Source organism: Paramisgurnus dabryanus, chromosome 11 (genome assembly GCF_030506205.2).
Source record: "Paramisgurnus dabryanus chromosome 11, PD_genome_1.1, whole genome shotgun sequence".
Lineage (NCBI taxonomy): Eukaryota > Metazoa > Chordata > Actinopteri > Cypriniformes > Cobitidae > Paramisgurnus > Paramisgurnus dabryanus.
The window spans coordinates 39483735-39495826 of NC_133347.1; the positions used below are offsets into that span (position 1 = coordinate 39483735).

Consider the following 12092-nt stretch of genomic DNA (forward strand, 5'->3'; position numbering starts at 1 on the left):
CGAGACGAATCGTGCGTAAAAGCCATCTCAATGGGCTGGGAAGCGTTTCCCACGCACCCAGATACAGAGTGAGGGGAATTAACGGCACAATCGGGGTACCCGCGGCGAGGGGAGCGAAGGTAACGGTTGCTGAGCTCTGTGTGAGAATAGCAACAGAGGTGTTGTGTGGTTTGCCACTCACCTTTATCCGCTGATGGGGGCAGAGCTGGGGAGATCTCGCTGTAGAAGACTCGCCCGCTGTGACACACCCGGTGGCGAAAGAGGAGGGGGAGGACAAAGGGCTTTGTGCCCGTCCGTAGCTCCCATACTCCTCTGAAGACCTGGAGAAGGAAGAGGAATTCGCTCTTTTTGTGGTTTTGTGGGTGCCGGCTGAAAAGCCGGCGGAACAGAAAAAAACTGAAACCAAAGATTCCCCACCCAGCCCTCCTCCGGTGGGGGAAGTGGTGCCTTCACCATCTCCCATAGAGCGATCCCCTCCATCTCCAGGTCGCCCGTCTCAGGGTCGTTTAGCCTTGCGTTTTCCACCTCTCTTGGCAGGCTGCTGAGCGGGCGGGGCGAACTGCTGGCGACCGGTTCCTCGCTTCTTTGCAATGGCCTCAGTCTTTTTCTGAGCGGTGGAAACCACCTGGGCAAAGTTTTCCACCCTCTCGCCGAACAGGCCGGCCTGGGACACCGGAGCATCTAGGAGCTTAATACGGTCCTGCTCCCGCATGTTGGCCAGGCACAGCCAGAGATGGCGGTCCTGGACCACCAAAGTGGACATTGCATGTCCGACTGCCGTGCGGTGAACCTAGTGGCTCTGAGCGCCAGATCAGTAGCCGCACAGAGTTCTTTAAATGCGGCCGAATCGTGACCACCCTCGTCCAGGTCACACAGTGCTTTAGCCTGGTGTACCTGGAGTAATTCCATGGCATGGATGGCAGAAGCCGCTTCCCCACAGGCACGGTAGGCACATCCAGTTAGTGCAGAGGAGTACCTACATGCGTTTCCGGGAGGAAAAAGGATTTTTCCACGACCGTGTCAGTTTCTCATGAACCTCGGGGAAGAAAGGCCCTGGTGGCTGGGTCTGCTCTGTTCTGGCAGACCCGAAGTACCAATCATCGAGGCGGGACGGCTCGGGTGGAGATGGTTGACGCCACTCCGACCGTACCCGCCGCCCGAGCGAGCATGGCCGCCATCTCGGGGTCGAGCGCAGCGCCCGCTTACCGTCCCGAAGGAGGCAGCGGGTCAGACTCGACGTCCGAGAGAGACGGCCCCCCCTCCGATGCTGTGGACGACATTGAATCTTGTGTGGTGCCAGCGGTTCCCGAGGTCAACGTAGAACACGCGCTCCAGGGCCCAATTGGCACCTCCGGCTGTGGATCGGGGTGCTGAACTTCACTGCCATCGTCGATGGACTTGTTCAGCTCCGTAATGCGCAAGTCGTCCTTCGAAAGCATCATGGCCGCCTTCTTAGCGGCGGATGGCTTGGAAGGGGGGGCGGCGGTCCCGGAGATACGCCACCCGACTGCGCAGATCCACCACAGTCATGTTCAGACAAACCTGACATGTACTGTCGCGAAACGCTGCCTCCGCATGCTCAAGCCCCAAGCATGAGAGACAACGATCGTGGCCGTCACGAGGATTCATGTACAGCCCACATCCGGACGAAGCACACGGTCGGAAAAGGACGCCACCCGACCTGTGACACAAGAGAACGGCTGCCTTTACAAAGGCACAAGTTCAAGCTCGAGTTGCTCTTTTAGGGAATTCACTCTTTAGATGAAATGCGTGAGTTGGTGTAGCACGCAGGGGAGAGGCAACGACACACTCAAATAAAATTCAAAAATGGAAATTAAAGAGGTGGAACTGATGCGAGTCTCCGCTGAGGTACTGTCTGTCCAACCAACTTTGACACACACAGAGGTCACAGGAAAGGATTGCTTCTCAAGAGCAGATTGCAGCCGTCTTCGAAGTGAAAAGCTGATTTGATTACTGCACCTGCCTCTGATTATATACCCGCGCGGCTGGGCGGCGCAGCAGGTGCAAATAATCTGCATGCCAATTTCATTGGCCTTTTTTAATAGCTTCTCGAAGTGGATTTGTCCCCGCTGAGCGGTTCCCAATTCGTCGGTCACGACGTAACGTCGTAGTGACCGACTGAAAGGGAACAGTCATTAGTGTGAACCTATCAGGTCCAAAAGCTTTTTGTCTACCTGTTCTGGCATCTTGGTCATTTTCTCGGTTCTTTACCTTCAGTTCTCTAAAAATAAATATCTGGCTTTTAACACTGAGAAAGTGAGACTAATGCAATGCAATGTGTGTGTGTGTGTGTGGTAAGCAGTGAAGTGATAGCAGATGTATGACTTCATGACATACTCAGAAAAGCACTTTAACAGTGCTTCAACACTCACAGCTTTACACTAACTCAGGTGTTATGAAAGGGTTTATTTTGCATTCATGAGCATAAGTTCGCACACATACAAACATCCCCAGCACACACCATCAAATAAGTATAAGAGCTTATTACAGCTTTTAAGAGATAAATAATAAGAGCACACATTAACCCTGTCAATCCTTCAGTTAAATGAACATAACATCTTACAGCCAAAAGTATCTCAAAGAAATCCTCCCAGCATTCACGTGTGTGAGGTTGAAGGATACACTTTGGAGATGCCCACTGGAACATCTTTGGTCAAGTTGTGAAAGAGAAAGCGTGAGATGTTGAAGAGAATCTCTGGCATATGGGAACTGAAGGGCTCGGACTGAAACAACATACATGATTAAACAAGTAAAAAAGAAATGTTTCTACAGTAGTACATTCCTCATTTGAGTTTTATTCTAGTTTCAGTCAGCAAATCAAATAGTCTAACACAACCTGAAAGTCAAATTTGTGAAACTTAATTGATAATTAGCCAAATCAACTTCTGATGATAGGTGGTGGTATACCTACAGAAAAATGTATAATACATTAGATAAACCTAAATCAGTCTTTATTCCTCATCAAAACCTACGTAATGAACACTTACCATGTAACGATGGATTGAATGATACACATGATAAAGTTCAGCCAAGTGTTGAAAACTGTAAAACTTCTTTAGCATCTCGTCTTTTATCTCTTTACTATCTGGAAAAGCAAATATATATTTACAACTATTTAAAGATAAAAACTCTACAGAACAAAGCACAAAGCACAAAGGTTAAACTTTTTCAACAAACCATACCAAACCAAACCAAACTGACTTAAGGTCTTAAGTCTTAAAATTCTTGAAATATCATACACCTTAAAATATGTAACAAATACTCATCAACACCTCTTGCGATCCCAAGACACTGCATGGAAAGCATCCAGTAGTAGTAAGATGCATCGTTAAACCTGCTCTCTACCACAGCATTATGGGTAAGCTGTTCTAGCACTTTGACAGCCTCCGCCTGCCGCCCAGCTTTGTGGAAAGCTAAAACCATTAAAATAAAAAATGTGAAGTTATTACAGAGTCACATCTCACCAGATCTTAATCCCATGAGCGCTAAAATTGTTGCAATTCACCCAGGATGCCAGAGTGAATTGCAGAGGTTATGAAGAATAGCCAACCTTTTCTCCAAGCCACACGATTATTGTCATTTCTCAACTACCCAAATAGGACCCAAAGATGTTTTTTAAACCACCAGGATTAATTGCATTTATATTACACTATGTATCCAACGGCGTACCCATTTATTTATTATTTAATATAAAACACAGCATAGAAAGAAAGACAAATATTCCAAGTATTAAGGTCAAACAATTGATTTATATGAGGAAAAGATGCCAAAGCGATCACTATCTGCTGGACTGTAAATCTTAGATCTGGTGTGTACACTCATTCAAAAACTGTTGCCAGAAGAAACAATAGGTACATTTTTGATTTTGAAATAGCATTGGCTCTCGTGTGTCTCGTGACTGAAAGCAACATTACATAAGCTTGCAATAAAAACCGCTATTGGCTCTCGTGACCGATTGCGCCATGTTCTAATGTTCTGGTTTATGTTTGAATGAGAGTTCTTTATATAAAGTGATCTTATGGATTCAGTTTGCAAGGTTTGCAACACTAGTTGTTTGTAGATAGATAGTTTATTGTCCTGTAAACAGGAAATTTGTTTTCACAAACTGTCATACAGTACACGCAGCTAGTACAAACATATATACACAAAAACAACAACAACAAAACACAAGATGGTGAATGTTCAGCTTTGTAAATTGAGGATTGAGATCGCCGATGGTACAAAGCTCTTTTTGAAACGAGCCCTTCTCCATTTCAGGGTCCTATACCTGCGGCCTGAGGGCAGGAGAGTGAAGTTGAGGGGATGCTCTGGGTCCGTTGTTATAGATTGGGCAAGGCGGGCTATTGCTCTGTCATTAAGTTCTGAAATGTTAGGTGTAGAGGAATGTATTATTTTTGATGCTATGTGTGTGATTTCATTGAGTTTGTTTTTGTTAGTGACTGACAGCATAGGGTAAAAACTAGTGGAGCAGTATAACAAAATGGGCTGGATGATGCTCATATACAGAAGTAACAGAAGACGAGGGGCAATGCAAAGGGAGCTGAGTTTTCGTAGAACATGCAGACGTTGTTGTGAGCGTTTTTGAATGTCTGTTATGTGATGGTCAAAAGTGAGCTTGTTGTCCAATTCTATGATGTTGCCATGAATGGAGATCTGACTGAGACTGGGTGCGTTAAAGACCAGTTCTTTTGTTTTCTCAACATTGAGATGGAGAAAATTGTCTATGCACCAGTGTGTGAAGTGTGATATTGTATCGTGGTAAGCAGCAATGGTGGTATGATCATTGAGAAGAGCCAGAATTGCAGTATCGTCGGAGTATTTGTAGTATGTTGTGATGGGTGAAGTCATTGGTGTAGAGCGTGTAAGGGAAGGGAGAGAAGACACAGCCTTGAGGAGCTCCAGTGTTAATTATAATGGTGTTCGATATGACAGACTTTGTAATACTTTTTGTAATACTTTTATACTGTTGCTTATTGGTTAATTTATGCAATTAAAACCTGTGACTGTACTTTTAGTACTGTGTTGTGTTTTATATGGTTGAAAAGTGGTTGGGTTTAGGGTGATGGTGTGGTTAGATGCTCCAAAATAATTTTAAAACCATAAATGTTTATTATTAAATGTGTCTAATTTGACGCATAAGCAGCAACCTCGAAATGTAACCACAAGCTGTAATAAGCTGCTGGCCGCTTGAGGGCGCTTATTTCTAACACGTAACTGTACTTTGTAATAAGCAAATTGCACAAACAAACTATGAGGTTATTGTTGGAGGACTGTCTCAGAAAAACACTGACTCAACTTTTTTAGTTGCTTGCACAATCACATGATTTGGATGGACCCTTTTTTCACAATTCCTTATTATAATGATTTTTTTTCCAGAGTCTAGCCTTGAGATTTTAATTAACTACAGACATACCATTTTGAACTCCATGTGAATTTAGATGATTGAAATTGGTGGAAAAATATAAAAGCTTTATGGGCTAATATGCTTTCACGGTGTACTCTGGGGAATAGAATATACAGTTTATACAGTATAAAAACCATTACGTCTATGGACTGTCCCCACAAAACATGGAAACCTGTGTGTGTGTGTGTGTGTGTGTTGGAAAGTGAGCAGGCCTGTAATGCTTTAGCATTACGGGAAATTTGTTCAAAATGTGATCTGGCACTAAAATAAGTATATTTGAGAAAAGCAACTTTGCTAAAATGTAAATAGTGAAATGCACTACAAAAAACAATTAACTGAACTTTGTTTGACTGACCTTTTTGTGCATCCTCAAAACAGTCATTTTCAGCCAGCCACTGGGCATACGACACATAGACATCATTTCTGAACTGTGTCTGTTTCTCGACTAAAGAAAACGCCTGAGAACAGTCAACAAAGAACAGCAGTTATTTACAATGCATTAAACTTACTGTGATTTATATTACTGATGTATTTCTGATTTTCAGTGGGATATATTATAATTTATACAACAGATCTCTCTGGTTCTTGAATCTGATTGGCTAAGAGCTCTTCCCATCTATGCGATATTATACTGATAACACCACAGTAACCGTTTACCATTAGTATTACTCTGCCCCCACCTACTGGTGATTTTAGAATTGGAGAGGGAAGCTTCCTAAACATGCGAGTCAATAATAATAATGTGTCTAAATAAGTTCCCTAGCTCGTAAATCAGTCCGTGAATCCCAATCGGAAGTGATTATCCCTAAGCCCGTCGAAGGTCAGTGCTGTTGGATGTAAACTTTAGGGGATGTACCGCTACCATAATAATGTCACATTGTGTGGACGAATAAAATACACTTGGCATAAAGCAATGAAAAAAAAAATTTTTTCTGGACCGATCTACTCGTTTTCCCCCATTGTAAGGATACAAAGCAAAAACACAGTTTGGAACTGCAGGTAAGGACACTTGCATTTGGACACTTGATAATTTATTTTCGCGTGACGTGACTATTAAAACATGTTTTGAGATATCACCACTGATATTTAAAAGCAGAAACATCTCTCTGACTTATAAAAAACTGGTTACAATGTAAAACACTTTTATTATTCTGTTTTATGTAGTACTGACAAGAACAAAGTCTAGTAATAAAGCGAGTACTCGTTAAGAAATGGAAATCAATAGTATATAGTTTTATTAACTTTTACCTCGTGCCAAAACAATAACAACACAAAATAGACTAAATATGGGACAAGGAATAGGTTTATGACACCAAATACTGCTGATTTGATCTCATTTTTTGACCATCAAACACAGATAGGCCTAGATCAGGCTGTGGTCAGTGGGGTGAGTTGAACACTGATGTCCTCTGGTGCGTTTGGGTCTTGTCCAAATCTTTCTAAGCAAATGTTGAAATAGGCGCTATCTTTACTAATCGACTGCAGACATATTACACATATATATTCTCGACTGAACTAATCTTAACTTCCCCTAACTTCACTTTGTGACCAAGAATCAGTAATATTAAGAAAGAGGTTATTCTGTCTATTGAGTTATTATGAGATTCAAAACAGCCAAAAGTGTACTTGAATTGGGATTTAATTGTATCATGGAGCCTATTGTATTGGTTAACTGCTTATGTTGTCCCACAAGTTTAGCCTAATTGACAGCAGCCAAAACAGAAAGTAATTTCAGAGAAGCAATTTTTTACCTCCAATATAGCATGCAATATCATAGTAGATGATATATGTTAACAAAGCATAAGAGATTGATCATTATTTACTGTTTTTTTTTTTTTTTTTTTCTTCAAATGAGCAAACAGGGGGTGTTTCGATTAGCCATTACTTTGGAGGTAAAGACAGCATTAGTATATGGAGTGAAGACCACAGACTGGTGTCTTAGGAATGACATTTCCAAGAACAGCTATGACAATCACTTTAAACACTATTATTTAGACCACAATAAAATCACACTGTCATGTATACCTCATCCCATTGTCTGGCCTCCACATGAAGTTTCACCAGGGCCTTCAGATCACCCATTTTATTATAAATCTCAGCAGCATAACCATGATGATTTAACTTCTTAAATAGCATTGCGCATCTGGATAATGGCTCCCGCTCTGCTTTATCCAACTTACGGGCCAAATCTATTAACCTAACAAGACAGAGAAAGATTTTTTAATATGCTGTTCTGTAAGTCCATTGACACTTTAAAAGAACAGACATAGCAAAACAGCAAGAAAATACTCTGCAAAGCAGTATTACAAGCATATAAAACACAGGAGATAAAATCTCATTGGTTCTTGCATGACTCGTGAGTAGTCCCCCTATGCATTGTGATGAAACACACAAACATGTGAGAACCAGTCAGATTATATGCTACCATATGTAATGCGATCTAGGAAAACCCTTCACATGGTGAAATTTTACCAGTTTACAGTGCCTGGCCCTACTAAGAACAGCTTTTATAAGACCAAACGGTCAAAAAATATATATACAGTCTTGTTCAAAATAATAGCAGTACAATGTGACTAACCAGAATAATCAAGGTTTTTAGTATATTTTTTTATTGCTACGTGGCAAACAAGTTACCAGTAGGTTCAGTAGATTCTCAGAAAACAAATGAGACCCAGCATTCATGATATGCATGCTCTTTGCAATTGGGCAAGGAGTTGAATTAGTTGAAAGGGGTGTGTTCAAAAAAATAGCAGTGTGGCATTCAATCACTGAGGTCATCAATTTTGTGAAGAAACAGGTGTGAATCAGGTGGCCCCTATTTAAGGATGAAGCCAACACTTGTTGAACATGCATTTGAAAGCTGAGGAAAATGGGTCATTCAAGACATTGTTCAGAAGAACAGCGTACTTTGATTAAAAAGTTGATTGGAGAGGGGAAAACCTATAAAGAGGTGCAAAAAATGATAGGCTGTTCAGCTAAAATGATCTCCAATGCCTTAAAATGGAGAGCAAAACCAGAGAGACGTGGAAGAAAACGGAAGACAACCATCAAAATGGATAGAAGAATAACCAGAATGGCAAAGGCTCAGCCAATGATCACCTCCAGGATGATCAAAGACAGTCTGGAGTTACCTGTAAGTACTGTGACAGTTAGAAGACGTCTGTGTGAAGCTAACCTATTTTCAAGAATCCCCCGCAAAGTCCCTCTGGTAAAAAAAGGCATGTGCAGAAGAGGTTACAATTTGCCAAAGAACACATCAACTGGCCTAAAGAGAAATGGAGGAACATTTTGTGGACTGATGAGAGAAAATTTTTCTTTTTGGGTCCAAGGGCCACAGGCAGTTTGTGAGACGACCCCCAAACTCTGAATTCAAGCCACAGTACACAGTGAAGACAGTGAAGCATGGAGCATGATATGGGCATGTTTCTCCTACTATGGTGTTGGGCCTATTTATCGCATACCAGGGATCATGGATCAGTTTGCATATGTTAAAATACTTGAAGAGGTCATGTTGCCCTATGCTGAAGAGGACATGCCCTTGAAATGGTTGTTTCAACAAGACAATGACCCAAAACACACTAGTAAACGGGCAAAGTCTTTGTTCCAAACCAACAAAATTAATGTTATGGAGTGGCCAGACCTTAATCCAATTGAGAACTTGTGGGGTGATATCAAAAATGCTGTTTCTGAAGCAAAACCAAGAAATGTGAATGAATTGTGGAATGTTGTTAAAGAATCATGGAGTGGAATAACAGCTGAGAGGTGCCACAAGTTGGTTGACTCCATGCCACACAGATGTCAAGCAGTTTTAAAAAACTGTGGTCATACAACTAAATATTAGTTTAGTGATTCACAGGATTGCTAAATCCCAGAAATTTTTTTTTTGTACAAAATAGTTTTGAGTTTGTACAGTCAAAGGTAGACACTGCTATTTTTTTGAACACACCCCTTTCAACTAATTGCCCAATTGCACAGCCTTAAGAGCGTGCATATCATGAATGCTGGGTCTTGTTTGTTTTCTGAGAATCTACTGAACCTACTGGTAACTTGTTTGCCACGTAGCAATAAAAAATATACTAAAAACCTTGATTATTCTGGTAAGTCACATTGTACTGCTATTATTTTGAACAAGACTGTATATAGTTACAACTGATAGCTCTGATGGAAACTGTTACACAACCTAGTGACATGGTGACATTGGGCTAATACCACAATAAATCACACCAAACAAACAAATACACTAGCTCACACACAGGTACATTTTCAAAATCGGTTAATTGTATTTACTGTACATTAGGCATCATAAGTGTAAGACATGAGTTGTAAACCACCATACACGGGTACTTCAAAAATAGAAAGAGAGGAGAAAATAATAATAAAACACCAAAAAGAAAAAAATATATATAAACAAACAGAAAAAAAATATGGTTTAGTGTGTATATTTAGTGTTTGTGTGTTTGTGGCTGTTTGCTCCAGTGCACCAATGTTTAATGGCTTGGGGTGATGGAAATGTTGTTCAGAGAAATGTAGATTTGGTCCAAGCCACAGAGAGGTTATTTGGTTTCTGCCATTAACCAGAAACCTAATCTGGTGTCACAAGCACCTGTATACACAATAAATGGTTGTTGTAAATCAGGGTGTCCCAAGATGGGAGGTGAATGTATGATCTCTTCTAGTTTTGTTATAGCTTCAGAGTTTTCTCAACTAAGCTTTCGTGCTGCACTCACAAGCTGTAGATTTAAGGTAGGTCAGATGTTGGCCAGATGGTGTCATATGAAAGTTATTCCAATCAGAAGCGTCATGCCCATTCAAACTTTGCATGCAACCTCAAAATCAAAAAAGCGTCCATTAATCTGTTACTTGTCTTTGAATCTATTTAAAAAGCATAATATTATCAATTCTGTGCTGCATCCTTGTCACTTTTAAGAGATTTTTGCCGTTTTGATAGTGTTTTGATCATGTTACATTACTTTTATCTGGTGGCTGGGGCTGTACTCAGCGCAACCGCAGACGTCAACACATCAGCGTCACGAGCTTTGCTGTTGCATTTGGCTATCTGAGGAATTAAAACGTGTAAGAAACGTTCACAACATTTTCAAACCCCAGTACGGTAATGTGCAGTTAACCTCCTCTGTGTAGAAAATAGTTTAAAATGTGACTTGTGTGTCTTGACGTTATATTAGTTATATTATTTCTAGATTAATCTACTACAACGTCAAAGTTCGCCAGAGTTCACGGGGGTGCGGAATCACACATGCTCACATATGAGGTAATTTTTTATGCAAAAATCAGTTCCTCTAATAATTTTATCTAAACACATTTTTTTAAATCATTATTGAACATACATGACTATAGCTTATGTCATTTTCGTTGTTTATATACTTTATGGATTTAAAATTACATTAATTTCATGGGAAAATGCAGTTGTTGTGCAAAATGCATCAATGACACAATTAAACAAGTCATTAAACAAAACTTAAATAAACAAAACATGCTGTTTCAGATGTAAATATGATGCCAATATGTCATTATTCTGATTGAATAGTATTTGATATAAAAGTTAGTCAAAACTTTTATTTTGGAGGTTTTTGCATGAAAGCAGGGGTGTTCAGATTGTTAGAAATGTAAGTGCCATGGAAAAGACTGAAAGCTCTATAATATATTTTGTTTGATGTCTATGTATGCACAAACTTCTGTGAACTGTGCACACTGTGCCCCCTTAAAAAAAATGGTGCATGACGCTCCTGATTCCAATGGTTTCTTGCTCTGCTGAATTGATGGCAAACCAAAGTTCCCGTAAATACTGGTCCCATTTGGTATGGTTTTTGTTCACATAAGCTGAAATCACATCTTTAAGGTTTTTGGGCACTGGGTATGATTTTATAACCTTCACCTCACTAGGATTGGCGGTGGCACCTTCAACATTCACCACATGTCCAAGAAATTTGAGTTCCTTAAGACAAAACTTACACAAAGCATAGTTTTCCTCTGAGATCAGGACGGTCTTACATCAATCATTGGAAGGTGGCTGGGGCATTTTTTAATCTAAAGGCATCACGTTAAAATGGAAAAGCCCTGATGATGTGATGAAGGCAGTCTTAGACTTACTCTCGGGTTCCATAGTAACCTGCCAATACCCACTATTTAAGTCAATGGTGGGAAGATAGAGGCACCAGCAAGGTCTCCCTATAATATTACCAAAAACCCAATATCTTCGACTGCAATTTGCTTGGTATAGAGTCGGTGCTGCAGTACACTTGTTCTACCAAGTTGGAGGGTACAGACTTGTGAATTGAACTCCAACAGATGCAACAATTCCTTTTTTCCTTCTGCAGGAAAGTGTGCTCCTGTTACTGCAAGTTTGAGCAATGTCTTGTGATCCATGCTGTCCAAAGTTTGGAATGCTTGATGAAATGGTGACGAGGCCATGGAGCTAAGTAATGACAATGTTTGATTTGTCCTTATAAAATGTTGTCTCTTCTCTTTCAAATGGTGAGATGTGTCAACAGGGAAACTAACTTGTCCAGGTTGAAAGAAATACTATTCAGTGGTAGTCAACTTGAAAGCATATTTCTGATGAGGCACATTTAACTGTAAGACACTGGAAAATATGAAATCCAGACCCAGAACCCACAAGGGTACTTCAGCCTCAACGTCTGCTAAATAC

General features: G+C 40.7%; 1 protein-coding gene across 3 annotated transcripts in view; it reads right to left on the minus strand.

The window, feature by feature from the left end:
- Positions 1-12092, minus strand: part of ift122 (intraflagellar transport 122 homolog (Chlamydomonas)) — a 171460-nt gene that overhangs the window by 10430 nt on the left and 148938 nt on the right. For all 3 annotated transcript variants that reach the window (XM_065271392.2, XM_065271393.2, XM_065271391.2), the window contains 5 exons: positions 7451-7622; positions 5781-5883; positions 3294-3434; positions 3009-3106; positions 2644-2744 (listed from right to left, as the gene is read on the minus strand). In XM_065271392.2, the coding sequence (XP_065127464.2) occupies positions 2644-2744; positions 3009-3106; positions 3294-3434; positions 5781-5883; positions 7451-7622 (615 nt within the window). The remainder of the gene's footprint in view (positions 1-2643; positions 2745-3008; positions 3107-3293; positions 3435-5780; positions 5884-7450; positions 7623-12092) is intronic.